At 30.2% G+C, this 21,242-nt stretch overlaps 1 protein-coding gene across 11 annotated transcripts in view; it reads left to right on the top strand.

The window, feature by feature from the left end:
* The window catches only part of LOC139487641 (protein FAM149B1-like), an 85,823-nt gene that overhangs the window by 61,098 nt on the left and 3,483 nt on the right, over positions 1–21,242 (top strand). For 4 of the 11 annotated variants that reach the window (XM_071272586.1, XM_071272582.1, XM_071272584.1 and 1 more), the window contains exons 3-15: positions 2,468–2,609; positions 4,241–4,380; positions 4,950–5,090; positions 9,857–10,033; positions 11,085–11,217; positions 11,587–11,638; positions 12,128–12,234; positions 12,860–12,954; positions 13,667–13,832; positions 15,903–16,010; positions 16,884–16,997; positions 17,401–17,494; positions 18,563–18,676. In XM_071272586.1, the coding sequence (XP_071128687.1) occupies positions 2,468–2,609; positions 4,241–4,380; positions 4,950–5,090; positions 9,857–10,033; positions 11,085–11,217; positions 11,587–11,638; positions 12,128–12,234; positions 12,860–12,954; positions 13,667–13,832; positions 15,903–16,010; positions 16,884–16,997; positions 17,401–17,494; positions 18,563–18,676 (1,583 nt within the window). Of the gene's footprint in view, positions 1–2,467; positions 2,610–4,240; positions 4,381–4,949; positions 5,091–9,856; positions 10,034–11,084; positions 11,218–11,586; positions 11,639–12,127; positions 12,235–12,859; positions 12,955–13,666; positions 13,833–15,902; positions 16,011–16,883; positions 16,998–17,400; positions 17,495–18,562; positions 18,677–19,032; positions 19,050–19,817; positions 19,873–21,242 lie in introns of all 11 variants that reach the window. The other 7 variants (XM_071272587.1, XM_071272583.1, XM_071272585.1 and 4 more) reach the window with 3 other exon arrangements.

Raw genomic sequence — 21,242 nt, 5'->3', positions numbered from 1 at the left:
AAATCCTTTAGAAAATATGACATCTTAAAGGACATACTTTATAGATTTAATGTTCAATAATTTTTCTGTATACAATATGATCTTCCCCAAATTTATAATATACATATTTTTATTTATGCTTAAGAAAAGTCAGTAAATTAGTACTTAATTGTCTGTGAATTTGCATTACACCTGTCATAGAGCAAAGACACTGAACTAGAAGAGAAGGTGTATTATTTTTACTTTCTCTCTTCATAATTAAATGAAGTAGTGGATTCTATCAAATACATTATCAGAGCTGGAAAAAAAGCTTATTACAGGTTGAATTTTCACTATTGTGTTTAAAGCCTTGATATTTCACATATGACTATGAAGCTTATAATTATTTTAAAAGATGTTATCCTGACAGAAGGAAATGATTGCACACAATCTGCCATCTTCGCTTGCCAAGGGTTACAATTCACTCCTGCTCTCTTCACCCTTGGCAGATTGAGCCAACATTTGTGATATCAATGTCGCGCCATCTATCGGAAGATTAAAGTCACGCCCATTCCGAATACATTATTCTTGACCAATGGTAGCACTTGAACTCTTCAATTTGGAGGTAAAAACACGGTAGTGTCTAGATTCTACCCACTTGGTAAAGCCGGAAACGAAAATATACGTCAACATCCATGCATTTGTGCATGAAACATACACAGGAACTTCTATTTGTTGATTAAAAACATTCAAGTTGTCACTAAATATAGTGGTATGTTTAGTGATGTAAAGACTTGTTGCACAATAAACACGTGGAAATTGTTTACAAACACTTTCTACATTTACACGTGATCATGTTGTAGGCGCTTTTTGATTGGATGCAGCGAGTTTCTACTGCAACCAATAAAAATCCTTACCTTGTGTCTCCGAAATATTATCTCAATCCGCCAAGGGTGAAGAGAGCGGGAGTGGATCGTAACCCTTGGCTAGCGAAGATGACAATCTGCATTTTATAAGTTAGATTGTATTTACTTTTTAATGGCACAGAAAATTGAGATAGTTATAGTTTTTGAATATACAGTTAATGCATTTTTCTACTAGCATGTTTTTTGGGGAATATTTTCTCTCTTTTTGGTCATGGTCCAAGATTTTGTTCTTGAGATCTTCAAAACACACATTTGTTTCCCCTAGCTGTTGGTAAATTGTTTACTGTCTTAATTTGTTAAGATATACTTATATTTTGCTGAACTGGTTTGCATTTAGGAGCAAGCTGAAGCCCCTCTTGGTGTGGGATTTTCTAGCTATGTTGAAGCTTTTGATTGTTTTCTTCTCTTTAGTTATGTTGTTGTCTCTGACACATTCTGTGTTTCCATTTTCAGTATTCTATTAACTGACAGTTGTGATATATATATATATTATATATAAACAAGTCTAAATTGAAAACTATGTTCATTATATATAGATTAGAGGATATGGTTTAGCCCTGTAAGTTGTGACAAAATCAATTCAGTTATCTCTCAAAAAAGTGAAAAACAAATGATTTGTACCTGTTGTTTTAAATAGTATTCAGAAATCAATGCTGAGACATGGAACACATTTATCAGGAAAAACAATTTCCACTTCAAATTTTGATGTAAAATATATCTATAGGAATATTTTTTTCTCTATTTAGTCGAAGTTCTTTTCCTGTTTGTAATGCCCTTTAAAATACTTGTATAATATGAGTGAAAATCCTTGTGGATTATTTTTTTTTTGTCTTATCAGAACTTTTTATCGGGATAATTATGTACAAATAACAATTATTTTGACATTAAGTTGATTTCCAATGCATGCGTTACTTGAGATTTTCAATCTAGTGTCACATCAATTTAACCTTTATAATTATAGTTATGTCAAAATAAGTATTATATGAGTTTATTTTAATTCAATTGATTAGGTTTTTTTGTATGTTCATTAATGCCTATCAGTCTGAAGGCTGTTGTGAATGCTGTCCTATACATGACTCTTTATAAGTATTATAGTCGGTAAAAAGTTGACCATTAGTTAAACAATACAAAGCTTAAAGGTTATTTCTCAATGCCTTTTAGTTTGTATTCTTATTTTGAATTTGATATACCGGTAGTTTCTTTTCTTTCTCTGTATATGAAAGGAAATAATGCCATTTTAATCTACTTATCCATGTATCCATGTCATTCACTTTTGGAGAGGAAAATCTGCCACTGAACATTATATACATAATACTAATCACAGAATGTTTTACATTGTGAATAAAGGATAAGAGCTTTTTAGGTGGTATGCGGTATGGATTTTTATCATTGTTGAAGGTTGTTTGGTGACCTACAGTTGTTCTATGTCATGTGGTCTCTGGTAGCCAGTTGTCTTATTGACAATCATATGGTCTTGATTTTATATAGATGCTAAAATAATAAAAAAAAAAACTTGTTCAGAATAAAATTGATGAAGTTGGTCAGTCAAATAATAATCTATTTATATCTTTTGTACATTACAGTTACCAAAGTCCATCAAGTAGTGGAAGGTCGTCTCCCACGGTAACAGATCATGAAACAGAGAGTACAGCATCATCAGCTCAGATAGGATGGACAGGGAACACGACAGAACGTAGCAGCACAGATTCTACCTATTCATGGGATGTAAGGAATATATGAAATTGAGTATGGAAATGGGGAAGGTGTCAAAGAGACAAAAACCCGACCAAAGAGCAGTATAGAGCTGATGGCCACTAATGGGTCTTCACCACAGCGATGTGTACTTTTTCAGTGATAATGGACCTCATACTAAACTCCAAAACATATAAATGAACTAAAATTAAAAATCCTACAAGACTACTTAAAAAAAAAGTTCAAAAAGGTTCTAAACATCCAGAAATAAATCTGCTCAGTAATAAGTGTTTTCAGAAAATGACTTCATTTGGTTATGGACCACATTCAATATAAAAATAGAAATATTTATGATTTAAATATGCCAATTTTGTTTAGAATAGCCTTTCATAGACCAGATTGCTGCTCTCCAATGACTTTTATCTATGCAGGATACCAAAAAATGTACCTTCTATCACACTGTATGGCCTGAGGACAAATAAGTAGGTCATGAAAACATTGCTTTTCCGAGAGGAATCCACTCTTTTCTCATTAAAGCTTTATGCCCCTTGTTGATCTAGAAGCCACAGTTTATTAGAACACATGGAAAAACATTTCAGCTCATAGGTGACGATAAGTGGTACTCATCTGAATATTTTCACTCTATTTAATTTTGAGAAAAAAAAATAGTTTAGTCATCAGATTCTATAAATAATAAATGTGTGTATTGCGTTGTAAGAAACAATGTTGTCTTATTAATCCAGTCCAATTGTCAATTACTATTATCATTTATCAAAACTTAGATAATATAAGAATCAAATTTCATATCGATACCTGATACAATAGACCCACAGTACTTGTTTAAATTCTGCTATATCATGATGATTTTGTCCTAATCATGGCATCCATCTTAATTTCATCCTGTTATTGTTGTTTTAATGAATGTCACAGTATTGTTATTCGGTATGCTGCTGTCATTGATTTTATAATAATCTTTGCTTTGCAATGCAGGGTTTGCATAAAGGAATAAATAAAAAAAATGTGGTGCAGCAGCACTTTATATAAACTTTTATAACTTTGTGCTATGTGACTGGAAATAAAAACTTATTATACCCTGCTTTAAAAAAGTGCTGGTATACTGTTTTACATCTGTCTGCCTGTCCGTCCCATGAATATTTTTTATCACATCTTTCTCAGGAACTACATCATAAGGATTTGTGAAATTTAGTTTCAGGGTTAATATCAGTCATCTATACTGTGTGATGCGTTTTCAGATTCATCACTGAGGAACTTCCTGGGCAGGCGGGGTATCATCAGTGAGCAGTAGCTCACAGTTTCACTTGTTTTATTTGACTTTCCGTGTTGTGTTTTCCAGTGTAGAAGCTGGTATTGGTTTTCTCTTTGTCTCGTGTTTGCCATCAATCTGCAGACTCTTGATTACAACCTTATAAATTTTGGTCTAGTTGACAGATCTTATTTCCACAGTCTCATAATTTGAAAAACTATATAAACTGTATTTTATTGATTCTAGCAAAAACTGTTTCAATAAAAATCTCCAAAATATGCTAGATAATAATATTTTCACTTGTTGAAATTTTTCATTAGAGTTTGCTGTATGGTTGATCCCACACATAAAACCATTTAAATATCTATTATCTAACTACATGTATTATGTTTTTTTATAGGAATTTGATAAGCAAGCTGCAAAACAGGTGCAATCATTCTTTGAGCAAATAGACTCAGTTCTATTTGAACAAAACACAGACGGCCCAACATATATCAAAAAAGAATGTCAAGAATGGCAGTTTCAGTTTCCGCATTTAAGGTTTGTGTGATAATTTGAGTGGTATCTTATCTTAAAATATTATATTATAAAGTAGAGATTGAAATTTATTGTTAATAAACAGAATTATTTAGGGTCTGAGGTAAAAAAAAATGGTCAGGTCAGACAAACTTGCCAGTTTTTGGGACTAGATGACCTACAGAAGAAATATATTAAGAAAATTCAGTGACAACACAAAATAAAAATGAACAGATACATGCTAACTTTCTTTTAAAAGGATTTGTTTTAATTTTCCAAGCAAACAACACCGATATGATATTGTCAATTTTGACTTTCACTTTGTTCAACATACAACTGCCATTGCAATTTTTTTTGTGACATCACACATGTGACTCCATGTTCTTTTGAAATAAGAACATGGATTTGTTTACAAAGTTGAAGAAGAACATCATTTTAGCATTCTCCACAAATATGTTACCTAAGCAAAAATCAGTATAATAGATAAGAAATACAAAGTTGTTAATTGTAATACTTACATATTTATTGTTTGTACTGTTGATGAAATTGTAGAATTGTAGGATTTAGTAAATGATTGATTGTTTCTCCTACAGAATTTTGGGTCACCAGTTGATGATCCCTCAGGAGTTGGGATATCATGTGATACACACCGATTCTTCACGTCCTTCGACAGGCAGCATGGGTATAACAGACGTTACAGATCACGACATATCAGGCACTCCAGATCTTCAGGGGTAGGCATCAGAACATCATATAGGGTTAACCATTTGTAATGTTATTATCAAAAGTGGTATATATGCACAAAGTATGCACTGGTCACTACAGTGTAGTATGAGTTAGCTGGGTTAATGTGTTCAACTCATTTCGGTAGGCAGTAATGGAAGCATTTTCTTCTATTCATCTGCATTCCTTTTGTAATTTCAATATAAAATTGAGAAAGGAAATGGTGAATATGTCAAAGCGACAATATGTATGATGGAAGTTTTGAAGCTGAAACTGTTTTACATGTGTGGTTAAATTTTTCAAAATATGATTATTTTATCTTTGATTTTGCACACCTTGAAACTTTGGTTAATGTGGCTTCATGAGTTAAAAAAAAATACCTATTTTCACACAAAAAGTTGCCTTTAAATTTAGTACATCACAAACATTTATTTACCCCATAGTTTTTACATTTTATTCAATAATCAGTAAATCTGCTCTCTTAATCAGCACAACTGATTAAGATGAGTGACTGGTTTAAATAAGCATCATGTCCAATATCTTTGAACAGAGTATTATGTTTGGGAAATTAACCAATCTGGTCACTACCCTTTTAATTCTGTTTGGACATTGGATTTTCTCTTGGTCATCAAGAAATGATACCAAGATATTGCATTGTGGATTTGATGAAATGAAATAAAACATATGAATTGAAAATTATGAAAATTCAAAATAAAGGGAAAAAGTAATAGATAATTTAGAATAGATAATTCTTTATAAAAGACAAAAATGCAGGATTATTTGATATTGAGATTACCACCTTAGTAAAGTATTCTGTCTTTGGGTTTTTTCTACACTTTAAAGATAAGTTTTACATGACTTAAAATGAAGTACAGATTTGTGTTGTTAGTGATGGCTTGTTTAACATATTTATCTATTAGTTAAATTCTACTTTAGCTTGTTTTAGGTGAAACATTCTATTTTGAAAAATTGTTTCAATTTTTTATCAGTTAAATTTTGTAAACTTTTTAAAAGTACCCTTTAATCTTGTTTAATAATTCAAAATCTTGAGACTGTGGTCTACTTATATTACATATTTGAAATAATCACATTTTCATTATAGATTATAATTTTATGTTAATAAGACAATCTTTGTCACCACATTTATATATTACTAAAACAAATAAAACTTTTAAAAAGAAGATAAATTTTATATTAAACATTTGTCATGTGTTTTTCCTCTGTGTGTTTTTATCTATGTAGCCTGTGAGATTAGCTCAAGTGAGTGTGTGATCAAATGACAGAAGGCCCCCAGTTGTGTTTAAACACCTAAATTATCCTTTTTTCACTTAGTTTTAAAAAGTAACATTTTACTCCAAAATTTACTGTTTAGATGTTTTCGAAATTAAGTTTCTGAGGCTTTTGTTTAACATGTAAAAAGTACTTATATAAAAGAAAAAGAAATATAGTTAATATTGATGAAACAGCAACAAAACAACCAAAGTTGACTAGTCAAGTAGAGGTCACTCAATATTTTCAAAATAGTTCCTTTAATTGCTCCCATTCTGAGATGTTGTTCATTGATGGTTGACTTCAGATTGAAATGGAATTATTATTTTTTTGATTGGAGATCACTATATATAGTTTTTAAATGATTGACAAGTACCTACTCTATCTTGCAAGCTCTGATACATTCAGAAATTTCTCTCTTTAAAGTTGTAAACATTTGGTGCACAAAAAAATACTGTGGTAAACTGAAGTGACCTTTGATATGCTTATAAAACTAGAAAATCGGAAGACAAAATTAAGGTGACAGTAAAGATGTTTTTGATATTAATAACAGATAAGAGTCAAATTGATTATTCTTGAATCATTTTTCTGGAAGATAAGTCCCATCTTTTCCAATAAATGACACGGCTTCAATGAGATCAATAGCCTATAGATAACAGGACCAGTAATTATCTTATTACAAACAAATATACCTCAAGTGCTTTATTGAATTGTTTCATAAACCTGTAAAATAGGGCTACCTCTCATGGCGTCATTTGGATAATAATAGCTTTGCACTTCACAAGAAAGCCAGTTATAATCTATTTGAAGTGAATAAATTGAATTAGTTATAAATAGTGCATCAATCTGTAGCAGTATAAGAAGTGTTCTCAAGTTCAAAAAGTTAAACGAAATATTAAAAAGACATTTGTTATTTCGGTTTAAGATATACTCTGTCTGCCAGTACATCCATTTATATCATACTGGTGACAGATTAAATCATACACTTTGGGAAAAAATCAACCAGACATATTCTGTAATTTTTTTGTGTACATTATTAGTATTCTAAATAATTTCATATAAGCCATGTACTTTTGAAACAGGTCTCCAAGATGTCCCTGTCTTGAAATTTATTTCATTTCTATAAAATAATTTATTCAGCATTCAAATGAGATAAATAATTTCATAAACTAGAATCAAGAAGTTAATATACAGGTTTTAACTTATGAAATGTTTTTTTCTTCATAGATTGAATTTTCTTTTACCAGCATGTTAATCAACCCTCTCGAACTTTTTTCCTCAATATATTTTAAAAAATTCAACAAGTATTGCTTCAAAAATTGACTGTGATAGTGACACATAGACTAAATTAAACACTGTTGATCCTCTCTGGCTCTCCTTTGTCTTCTCATTTTTATCAGAAATTCTGATTTAAATTGTTGGTGAAAAGTAAAGGAAGCACCATCTTGCTTCATCTGAAAATTTAAAAACGGCCTTGAAAAGCCTAATTCATTTGTTGTGGCTAAAGTCTTTACCCATCATTAAATATCCATGGAAGATGGAGATCAAAATTGTTGAGATAATATCAGATCCATTCGTTTGATGTGAAATAAATTATAATTTCTTTGTGACTTGATTTTTATGATACCAATATACATTGACTTTTGTATTGGGGTAGTCAATAAATTAATGTGTGAAGAAGACCTCTGGACTATAAATCTCTGATTATATTGATCTAAATAAAACATAAAGGGATTTCCAATCAACAGTATTATCTCAAATTATAAATATTGTTAGAATTAAGTTTGCACAATTTTATTAAATAAATAACTGTATCTATTTTAGTTTCTTTAAACTGGTATGATCTAAATGAAGAGAATATTGATGGTTTTATTGTTGTCAGCTTATCAAATTTATTGTCATTAAAATGGTCCTCAAGCTCATCATAACAGCTATTTTCTGGTGTTTGTTTTCATATTTCCATGGTAACAGGATAAATGGGAAATGTATCAACATCTGCTAGTCTGCTACATATAAAAATATCATGATAATAAAAAATGGACAGGTTATGAAATTTTATTGATTTTTATACTATAAGGTATTAAGTTTCAAATAATATTGAAGATGGTTTTATTATTGTGATTAATGACAATATGAATTATAAACCAGGTGGGACTTTCCTGGGAGGAAATACGATGATTTCTATGTTACAGGTGTAAACAAAAAAATGTTGGCCATTGTTCAGCTCTAAATATTTCACAAAATATAAATGGATCATAAATTATAATTTCTGTAGCAAATTAAATTTCTAATAATGAAAGGATGAATTTCTTATAAGTTCAGTTAATGGTGCATTGACTGTTTTTTATAAGTGAAAAGATCTATTACCTTACTCTGTGTGACACTTAAGAAACTTTTAACCTTAAAATGTCATTCAAATCTACAGGGGATGAAACATGCTGTATCAAATATATTTTTCCTGGATAGGACAGAAATTAAAATTGATTTTTAAATTAGATTTAAATGAATAGATGACAAATGACCTCAGTTTGTGCATCCTGATACTAGCTTGTAATCATCTGACACTTTCATTTTCTTTTGTTAAATATAAACTAATTTTCATTTAAACAGTTGTCAAAGGTATTAAAATTCTGTTTTTAAATCATATATGAAGAAGCATTTATTCAGTATTGGTCTTTGCATAGTCTAACAATTGGGTTCAATTATGATATTAAAACATTTAGAACATGTCACTTTTAAAAGAGGGGCGTAAAGGGGGGGAGGGTATCTGCACGGAAGAACGCGAAATTGAATTGCCATTTCACGATGAACGAACAATTAGAAATTTCTTGCACGTTGATCTTTTTAACGATTTCATGAAACACTGAATAACGAACCTTTTTCACGGCTACACGTGAAATAAAAATGGCAAAACAATTTTCACGAAAATAACCCTTTACCACCCTCTTAAAAGCTCCATACCTAAAAGATTCTTGATATGGACGGGCAAATGATAAAAGAAGAGGGGTAATCATGGACTGGACATGCAAACAATGAGGATGGGAAACGGATTTTCCCAGAGTGCAAAAAATTTTGATGCTGCACTAAAATTTAAAAGCACAACAATAAATATTTTATTTGAGGTTTAAAATTAATATTCTTTGACCAGGGAACAGATGGTTAAAAAAGAAGATGTGGTATAATTGCCAATGAGACAACTCTCCACAAAAGCCCAAATGACGCAGAAATTTACAACTATAGGTCAACATATGGCCTTCAACAATGAGCAAAGCCCATACTGCATAGTCAGCTATAAAAGGCCCCGAAATGACAATTGTAAAACAATTGAAACAAGAAAACTAACATCCTAATTTATTTATATTCCTCAGTTATTTCCACTCCAAATAAATTGATGGATTTTAATGAAACTGAAAACAATGATAATATGATACAGCAATACAAAGAGTTCTATATAAAATCATATTGTTTTAGATCCCTTTGTTAACATTCCTCTATTTTTTTTCTTCAGATTATCATTAACGGGTAGATCAATTGAAGCTAAAAGTGTACCTATTGAAGCTCGCTCAGTCTTATCATCAGGGAGAGAGGACAGTTCACTGACATCAGAATTTACTCATCTTGAGGAAGAAATCATTGAACAAGAGGGGTATTATGAAGAAGTCATTGCCATTGACTATAAAGACATGTAAGTTTCTCAGGAAAAACACAATCGGAAATCAGTTATTTTTATTAGCTTTAGTATTTTGCATATGACAAAATATCACTTAAAACAGCTTTTTCAGTAATAAGATGGTCAGATATGAGAATGGCAGATGACAGAAATTAAACACTTGTCCAGTTGATAGACACATTGATCATTAACTCATATTTTTATAATCCCTAATAAGGTTCCTGTTAGAAGTTTTGAAGCTTAGAAATTAGATTCAGATAGCCGATCTCTAAAAATGTAAAGATCTCTTCTGAATTGTCTTTTCCCACTCAAAATATAAAAGAAACTAATATAAAAATTTCACTTACCAACATTGCCACCAGTTATGTTGAAAGAGCAAGTGTTGAGAAATGATAATTTATTTGGATAAGGAAACAGTCTTGTATCAGTATTATGTTACATAGCTATAATAACCAGTGTGTAGCTATAATTACCACTGTGTAGCTATAATAACCAGTGTGTAGCTATAATAACCACTGTGTAGCTATAATAACCAGTGTGTAGCTATAATAACCACTGTGTAGCTATAATAACCACTGTGTAGCTATAATAACCACTGTGTAGCTATAATAACCACTGTGTAGCTATAATAACCACTGTGTAGCTATAATTACCACTGTGTAGCTATAATAACCAGTGTGTAGCTATAATAACCACTGTGTAGCTATAATAACCAGTGTGTAGCTATAATAACCACTGTGTAGCTATAATAACCACTGTGTAGCTATAATAACCACTGTGTAGCTATAATAACCACTGTGTAGCTATAATAACCAGTGTGTAGCTATAATAACCAGTGTGTAGCTATAATAACCAGTGTGTAGCTATAATAACCACTGTGTAGCTATAATAACCACTGTGTAGCTATAATAACCACTGTGTAGCTATAATAACCACTGTGTAGCTATAATAACCACTGTGTAGCTATAATAACCACTGTGTAGCTATAATAACCAGTGTGTAGCTAAAATAAGTAATAAAAAGTCTGTTGTGCAGTTAGTTTTTAAAATAATCTCTTTTATTTCAGATATGATGAAAGTTCAGAACAGAAGAAACAATTAACCCCTAGACGACATAGAGTAGGGTACCCTCCTATCACACCTAACGCCTGTGTGAAGGACAGTGTCCTAAGTTCTGTGTTTGATTCAGTATGGCAAGAAGTAAGTATTTAACTTTTGAATAAGCAATACTTAATTGTCATAAAAAAAATATATGGTTAAAAAAAGGTTGAATTTCCTGATATTTTCTGTGGTTTTGTTGGTTTGCTGTCTCAAAGACATATACCCATTTAAAATATTTGAAGTATAACATAGAACATAAATTCTGCAGATGTATTGTCAGTAATGAAGAACTAAATGACAATCACTCCACATCTTGATTTTATATAGATACATTATTTGGCACATACACAAATATTAATTATCTGTTGCCTCCCATAAATATCAGGTTCTAATTCAAGAAGCTAATATATGATATATTTTTATTGGACGAATAAAACATTAAATATTGTTATGTTTTTTTCATTTTAGATAATTGGTTGGACCCGAAATTTGTCAAAAAAATACTCAGTTTTAGTTTTAGGTAAGATATGTATATAGTTATTACTCAATTAATATTATGATATTGTTTTTAATTGGAGTGTGGAAAATTAATCAAGAAAATATTCTATTGCAATTTTTGAATTATGAATGATATGTTTTTTTTGTTGGCTAAAATTTACGGTTAAAAATCCACAATTAACATATCATAACTAAGAAGTGGGCCACCATATTGAATTGTTAGAATAAATAATAAATGTCCAAATACTATGATATAATAAAAAAAAATAAAACAACACATTTTTCAAAAATGTAGTTTTAATGTGATATTATCGTAATTTGAATCACAGAAGTAATATATATGAAGGCTTTTTGATCTCGTTCATTGCGCTCACTGGACAAAAAGCTTCATATTGTGACTGACAGCTGATTTTACAATATCAATATGCAGACAACCTGATAACCGGTATATATAAAGTTTTCAAAGTCTAAGAAAAATGTTTATATGTATTTCTATCTTTTCTTTTTGTAGAAGAAAGTAAACCTCTTACTATACCTATGCAGCCCTCGTCTCCACAAAACAGACATGAACATTCCATGCTTTCTCGGGAACCATCATTTAGTCAAGCTATGTATAGAGTAAGTATAAACAAACGCACCATTGTTTCTGCAATTCCAATTTATTTAGTTGGAAATTTAAAAAAAAACAATTGTTATTGTGAATATGAAGAAAACATCAACAAGACCTGAAGAATTAGTTTTCACTAGGAAATTTAATATACACCAAAACATTCAACCTCTGGAGATACACTTCTGAAAAAAAGATCAAATATTCTGAAATCTTTAATGTAAATCTCAAGTTTATATTATCTGTATGATTACTCTGGACATTAAGCAAAATAATCAATCAATCAGCTTGATTTAAAAAAGGCAACAAAAAGAGAAGTTCATTAGTAATAGATCAGAAATATTTCAACTTTGTCATTTCTTTCTTGTCATTATTTGTTAAGTCATCACATAATCACACTAATTATGTTTTTACAATTTCTTTTCTTGAAATACATACATTTTCCAATGTTAATTTATTTATAAAGTTCAGGATTTTGAAATTCCAGGATGATATCATACACTTCTAATGCCTTTCTTTCATTCAAGTTATTTATACAAGTGAAGCCTCAGTTGGTATTTACAATTTTATTTGCAGCGTTGGCTTATTATGAGTATATTTTTCTTATTCTAATGAAAAAACTTATTATATTTGTAGCAACGTTCTTATACAGCAGCAGGTGCATTAAACTTAGACAATGTTCTCCTCATTTCAAGTAAAAAAATATCAATGAGGGAACCATCAAATTTACAGTAAGTTAATTTACACATTCATTTTGGCTTCTTTTTTTTTTGGTCTCATCTCTACAAAATCTACAAATGGAGACTTAAAGATGCCGTTTCTGGCGGCAGTGTTGTCAACAATATGCTGGTTTGTGGTTTTCAGTTTCAATCATATATATAAAAAAAAAAGAATGAAGAGATCAAGACTTGCCTGAAATAAAAAAAAAGGGGGGGGGGGATAAATTTATAAAAGAGACTTGAAAAGAAAACCCATCATCATCAAATACTTAAAATACCATAAAAAAATATTAAGATAAGACATTATTATGAAAGTTTGTGAATTTGGACAGGCACATGACCATTAGGCAAGGTTTGCCTAGTTTGTTGAGATGTTATTTCTCCCCTGTTTCATCTTGATCTTTAGATTACAAAAAAAAACAACAACAGAAAAATCAACTCAGGAAAGGAACTAAAGTTCTTTTGTATATATAAAATAGTCTCTAAACCAGAAACAATAGATGTAAATATAATGATATTAAAGCTCTTAACCAGAATATTGAAGTCATTATGATAAAACTTTAAATTTGTTCACCAATTTTGATCATTGTCAATTATGGCTTTTTGAAAAAGCTTAATTCGTAAAAAATTATGATTACATGATTAACTCCTAAATGATTTCAGTTTTAGGAGCTTATCATTTTGTTGTTGAAAATTATAAAAAAAATAACAATTATTCTTTCAGAGACTATGCAGAGACACCTGTACCAGGCACAACCCGTCCAGCATCTAGCTTTCCAACAAGTGCTACTGTTAGACGTCCACATAGTAATACCAAGTTTGTCAGGCCTGCAGCACAAAAACCTACAAGACTTGCCCCTATTCAGTCAGATGCAACCAAATCCTACACAGTAAGTTAAATAGATTTTATTTACAAGTTTTTACGCTAGGGTCTGTAAACATTTCTACAGAATTGTTTTGTAAGTATTTACATCAGTCATTTATTTTTTTACCTGTTTGTAACTTACATGTATTATTGTGTATATTTAAAATTCATTGCTTCTGTCTTAAGTACTTCCAGAAAGTTTGATTTATATTGACAAATTGCTATTAAATATAATAAATTATTAAACTGAAATTGAGTTGAGGTTAAAATGTTGGAGTTTTTTTTCTCAAATATATAAATAATTTATATAAAAGTAAATAGTGAGTTTATGAATGAATATTCCAAAAATGATGATTCAAACACTTCTTCATAAAAAGTAAGTGAATCATGTAGATTTGTGAGGAATTAGTTGAATGAAGTATACACTAATATTTTAGTTGTTATTTTTTGCAGCAGGTTTAGGATATTTCTAAAAGAATTTTAACCAAAGCTTACAAGGCTAATTAATCTCTTTGCTAACACAAGACTCCACCCTTATCCTTAAATTTTTACCTTTAAAATCAGAATTATTAAGGATTTTCTTATTTTTTGCTCTTGTTTTATATAAATAATTTATATTTTATTTGTTTGAAAAGTATCACACAGAAAAAAGAAAGCACTATTTTTTAATCTAATTAAATATTTTATCACTATTTTATAGTCTGCCAGAAATTTTCTGTAGTTCCCTCTATTTTATATACATACAGGTGGAACATTTTCATTGCATTTTGTTACTATAAACAAATTTTTTAAGATCATTTTCAGGTTCAGGATATCAAATTTTAATTGCATGATAAATATTCCATGAGCCTCTCACTGTAATATAACCTGAATTTTAAACAGGTGAAATGTTTTGAAAAGCAGATAAAATCTTTAGTACATTTAGATATATATTATTAATTTACATATTGCATCAGAAGCGCAGAAATGAAATGACTCGGTGAAAGTAATTTAGCCTTTAATTGGAAGTCACACAGTAGTATGATATGCCTGAAAGATTTTACTAAGTCATTCCATTATGTTTTATATCCCTGTGGCATTCTCTATTGTAATTATTATTTTTGATATTAGCATATTAGTACATTCAAAGGTCTTTGGTGTTTCATTTCTAAAACCCTTAAACAAATAAACCCATAGAGCTTGTCAGGAGAAACTAAAATGAATGTAGAAAGTGTGAAATACTAATTACTTGTAAATATTTGTTTACAGACTTAAGTTCATTATTTAGCACTAATATTTAAATGTAGTTTTAATTGAGAATCAGTGAATGCTAATAAACATGCAGTTAAATTATCCTAATAAACAACAAGTTATAAAGAAATGAAAATAACCTTTTTTACAGTTAAAATTTAATATCATTTTAAAGGGCCTGATAACAGAGACTTAGAGTAGGGAACATTGTCATAGTACAACAAGGGGATGTCTCATGCAGGTGGTCTTCTAAAATCTATGTTTTCTGTTGGGTGATGATATTATCAGAGGTAATAGGGTGAAATGGTTTTGTTCTGGTTGGTGGTCTCTAGAGATGAAGATTTTACCAACATTAATAGGGCAGAAATTTCATACTGGCAGGCGGCCTCAGATGATAATAATTCAGTAGAGTTGTCCTTTTGTGTTGGATGGCCTCCCATAATTTTATCATACTGAAAATGATGATTCTTCTGGAAATGATGAAGGACAAGTAGTTCTTTTGAGCTGAGGGGCCTCTGATGATGTTGATTTTTCTGATGGAGGGGCCGCTGGTAATTTGGTGGTCTCTGGGGATATTGTTACTCAAATTTATCAAGGTAAAGCTGTCCTGGCGACTGGCTTTAGATGGTTGTTTATGGTTAGTGAACCTTATGGGGATCTTAAAGAGTTGAATGAGGTAAATTGATGTTTGAGTTGATTATTTCTGGTATTGGTGATTAAACTAGTAAGAGGTGATATGACAAATCTTGTCATTCTTTTTCTGTTGGTTAACCTCACTACAATATAATTTGTGAATTTGATAGAAGTATTGTTTAAATTAGAATTTGCCAATATATATTAACTGAACTATGTCTTATGATTGTAGGAGGAGAGAGTGGGACCAAATGGTGCTTTACAGGTTATTAAAATAGCTCATGCTAGAAATGGAGCTCTGCCACCATTAAATACGGAAGTAGAACCTAGCAAGGGTCAGGTAGGTTTATTTTATAAAAGTTATCTCTTGACTTTAAGTTGTTGAATATGAGTGGTGAATATGTCATCCTATATCAAAATACAGAGCTATGGTATGATTGCCAATAAGATGATTAACCACCAAAAAACCAAACAGCATTGATTTTAATAACTGCAGGTTCACTGTTATGCCTTGAAGAACAAGGAAAATGTAAACTGTATAATAAGCCATGCAAGGAATTGTTTTTGGAAAAATTACAACAGTAAACTGTTTGAAAACTGATTTGTTTGCAAAAGTCTGAAGGGTATTGATGTTAACAATTGTAGGTTCACTTTACCACCTTGAAGAACAAGAAAAACAAACTGTATAATAAGCCATGCAAGGATTTTTTTTGGGGGGGGGGAAATTACAACAGTACACTGTTAGAAAATTGATTTGTTTGCAAAAGTCTTAGAATTGGAAAACCAGCTTTTGATTAGATTAACACTTGTATGACCTTGTCTTCTAGTAAATTTAATATATTAAACATTGTACTGGCAATGAACATGTTTTGTTATTCCTTTGTTCATTTTAGGTTGAAATTTCCATAATATATAATTGAAATAAGTAGAAACAATGACATTGGTCTTATTACAGGACTTAAAAATAAATGGTTTATAATACAAACAGGAAATTAAGAGGATATATTACAGACCTTAATAGACTGTTAACCATATACAATCTAACTAATATCAGTTTATTGATCTAAAATAGTAAATTGATTGAATGTTTAATCTTCATGTGATAACACATTGATATGCTCTCAATGATATTTAAGATCTTTTAAAAGAACTTGTTGTTAATCATATTTTTAGTATATTGTTAATAAATTATTTCCTTTTCCTTTTATACCAGAAGAGAGGGAACAGTCGTGCCAGCAGTGCTGTGGTAAAAGACAGTTTAGCCTCTCACAGAGAACGATTAGTCATGATGACTGATGCTAGGCCAAGTACCACACATGCAATGAGGGTAGGTAGAAGTATGCCCATCTCTTTCTCTCCCCACACACACTGCAATTCCTCCTCACACATAATGATGTAGCATGGCAATAGACACTAGTTAAAGTATCAAGTATTGAATTAGTGTTCCGCATTGGTGAAAGGAAAAGAAAAAAAAATGTCCCCTTTTCACAATTAAGACATCTTATTCTAGATCAAGAACCAGCCATGCATTATTAGATTCTGTTTAATACATTAAAAAAACCTCTTCTAACAATGAGAAAATAACTATTCTAGTAACTGCTGTTAATTGGCCAGCATGGATCATATAAAGTTGAAGTTGCACATATTATATCAAAATATATAATATTTGTATAAAATTGTTTTGAAATTAACAGTAATCATCTAATATATCAACCATTCTATATTTTCAGTCTGATACACCACAGGGAAACTTCAATTCAAGAAGGGCATCAACACCATTTGGACCAGTCTTGAATGCTATACCGTCAAGAAGTGCTATTGGAGGTTAGATGTTTAATAAGTTTGTTTAATTCACAGCAAAATCCTCTAATTTTGCTATCATGATTTTAGGAATATAAAAATCCTCTAGTTTGCTATCAAGATTTTAGGAAAATAAGAATCCTCTAATTTTGCTATTATAATTTTAGGAAAATAAGGGAACCATTCCTTATGGAATTATGACCAATTATTACAAAAAAATGGTTTTATACTTTTAAGGAGAGATCCAAGGGCCATATTATTATTAAAACAAAAAGGAAAACAACTTTGTCAGACATTAAACAATGACAACCACTGGTATACAGGCAATAAACTGTTTATGAAGCAAGTATCTGATTGGCTTCAGGTTTTTTTTCTCTTCAAACAATGTAAATTCAACCAATTCCAGGAAGTTTTGAAATAAAATGATTCTTTTATAGTTATAACTTTAGCAAGAGTAATCTTGTGTTGCATAAAAGTTATTTGTAATAAAAAGACTGAGATATGTTTGGAATTCTAATATGACGTGCTTCTTTCACTTTGTGAACAAACCCATGCTCTAAATCCAATAAAATGTGTTTGCACATGCATATATTGACTACTTCAGAATATTTTTCCTTAACTTTAAAACACTTTCAAACTCTTAGATGATGCACATGATGTAACTAATTCATTAATCATGACTGTAATGTGTTGCACTCAGAAATTGACATATTTGACCTAGATACAACAACCATTTATGCTGGCTGTTCAAACTCCTCCCTCTAAAAAATCACAGTGCCAGCCGTTTGCTTCTTTACAAACAAAGAGGGAGGTTCATGGAAGAGCCTACACAAACGCTTTTACACTTATACTTATCGGACATAGAAATTACCTTAATTGTTCTATTCAGAATCTAAATAATTGATGCAAGCTATACCTTATTGTAGTTTTAACATGGGTAGGCATTATATTAGTGTTATTTTAGCCCTCACTTTTGCTCAGGCAAAAATAATCACGAATATAATGCCTACCCATGTTAAAACTACAATAAAGTATAGCTTACATCAATTATTTCTTAATTTGTCCCTGTATAATGTTGAGATTTGATTGTAGGTGGAGGCATGGTCCTAGTAGGCAGTGGTTTACAGCCATCTAGTGAACACCCTTTACCATCAGAAATATTGGAAGATCAAGAAAGTATAGAAGATGTTCCATATAATAAATGGAGTAAGTGATCACAAAAATATATGTATGAAGTCAAGGTGAAGGTCATTGCTGTATAATGTCAAAGGTGAAGGCCATTGCCAAATAAAAACAAAAAGTTCTATTCATAATTATCATAAATTTTCTCAGTTTCAATAATCAAATGAATATAAAAATTTCCATATATTTACAGTTTCATGAAACATACCATTTTAAATTTCTGTAGAAAGCCTAATGTGAAAGTCAAATTTTAACATGCTTATTGACGTGATATTTTTTTTAGTTTAGAACTGGCATTTTTTTTCCACTAATAATTGCAGTAGGATAGAAGTACTTTTACACACATTGTATTACATATTTATTATTTCCCTCACACGTAGATAAAAGAGACCCACATGTATGTAATAGTTTACCAATGTTTCAGATAGTTCTGTTATAAAGTTTTAACCTGTTGTTTTTATCCAATTTATTTTCCTATTATTTATTTCTTTACGTTTATTCATAGAATAATTAAAATTTAAATGCTCAAAAGACAGTAATTATGTTTGTTGTGCACACAATTTATGACTTGTAAATTGCAGTGATTTTGAATAGGAATGATGTGTCATGCAATATTGTAGGCACTTTCATAAGCAATATTTTCTTCTTATGAATTTCTAAGGTTTTTTTTTTCTGTTTTTACTCCAAACAAGCAATTATTTGGTTTAGATAAACTCATCATAGATAACAGGATTAAAATTCGGTACACCAGAAGGTTTAAACAATTGATAGATTGAAATTTTAAAGAAGGTTTAAACAATTGATATATTGAAATTCAACTATAAAATGGCTTCAAGATTAAAAATTTAGAATTGATAAGACCAATCAAGTTTTAAAAAAGTGAAATCAGATCAAATAGAAAACACTGGATTCATTGAGGCTTCTATAAGTTAAGTTGAAGAGATGGTTATAGATAATAGGAACTGCATTTGATTGTAGAAATTGCTAATTGCATAAATGAAACCGTTTATATTATTTTGAAAAAAGGCTAGCATTTGATAACAAAATATAGACAAATTTGTATTTAAAAGTGTTCCAGCTTACATATAGAATAATTTGTACTTATGTAAAATGTTCGACCACACGCATAGAATTATATACTTTTATTTTATCTTGGTTATCACAGGTCCTCATCCTATTTTATCACCTAAATCACAAAAGTTTATGGACTATTTGTAAAGGTAAACAACACCTCCCTTCCTTCGTGTGTTTTATTACATCATATTCAATATAAAATGTTTGTGTGTGTAAAAGTTGTGTCAAGCAAGTGTGGTACACATTGAATTTATTTTATGCACAAATAACAATCACGTTTTGTGTGGATATTTTTATTTGTGACTCTTTTGTGTATACTGTCACTAAGAACAATTTATGTTTATTGATAAAAGTTTTACTATCATATACTTGCTGATTTATAAGCTTATATTTCAGCTTCTTAGATGTTTATTTTTAGTAATATTTTGTTGGTGAAACATTTAATTGTTATTTATCACTATTATCAATAGAGAGACAAAGAGAAAAAGACTATTGCAGGATTACTGTTTAATTCCTTTATACAATATAAAACAAGAAGATGTGGTGTGTTGGCCAATGAGACAACTCTCCACAATGGACAAAATGCACAGAAACTAACAACTATAGGTCAACGTATGACTTTCAACAATGAATCAAGCCCAAACTGCATAGTTAACTATAAAAGGCCTGCATAGTTAACTATAAAAGGCCTCAAAATGACAAATCTAAAACAATTCAAACAAGGGTTGTATTTTTGTAGAGCCTTCAACTTTTGTCAAAAAAGCGAGACTAAGCGATCCTACATTACGTTGTTGTCGGCAGCAACTTTCCACAAATATTCACTCTGTGGTTAAAGTTTTTGAAATTTTAATAACTTTCTTAAACTATACTGGATTACTTCCAAATGTGGACAGAAGTTTGTTTAGGATCCAGAATTAAATTTTGTAAAAATAAAATTCCATTTTTTCCGTATTTTACCTAATGAATGGACTTAGTTTTTCTGCGGGGAAACATAACATTCACTCTGTGGTTAAAGTTTTTAAAATTTTAATAACTTTCTTAAACTATCCTGGGTTTGTACCAAACTTGGACAGAAGCTTGTTTATGATCAAAAGATAATATACAGAAGTTAATTTTGTAAAAAAATAAATCCGTTTTTTCCATATTTTACTTTTAAATGGACTTACATTTTCTGCCAGGAAACAACACATTCACTCTGTGGTTAAATTTAAAAAAAAATGAATAACCTTCAACTACTACTTTTAATTTGTACCAAACTTAGACAGAAGCTTGTTAATGATCAAAAGCTAGTATTTAGAAGGAAATTTTGTTAATACTTTGTACATGTGTATCTGTATTTTACTTATAAATGGACTTAGTTTTTCTTCCAGTTAACATTACATACAGTCTGCAGTTAAAGTTTTTAAACATTTATTAGATTCATAAACTATCCTGGTTTTTTACCAAACTTGGACAGAAGCTTCTTACAATAAAAAGATAGTATCAAGAGGAATATTTTTATTGATTTTTTTCCTCA

This window comes from Mytilus edulis, chromosome 9, assembly GCF_963676685.1.
Source record: "Mytilus edulis chromosome 9, xbMytEdul2.2, whole genome shotgun sequence".
NCBI lineage: Eukaryota > Metazoa > Mollusca > Bivalvia > Mytilida > Mytilidae > Mytilus > Mytilus edulis.
The sequence above is the reverse complement of the archived record's forward strand: the minus strand, read 5'-3'. Positions and strand labels throughout refer to the sequence as shown.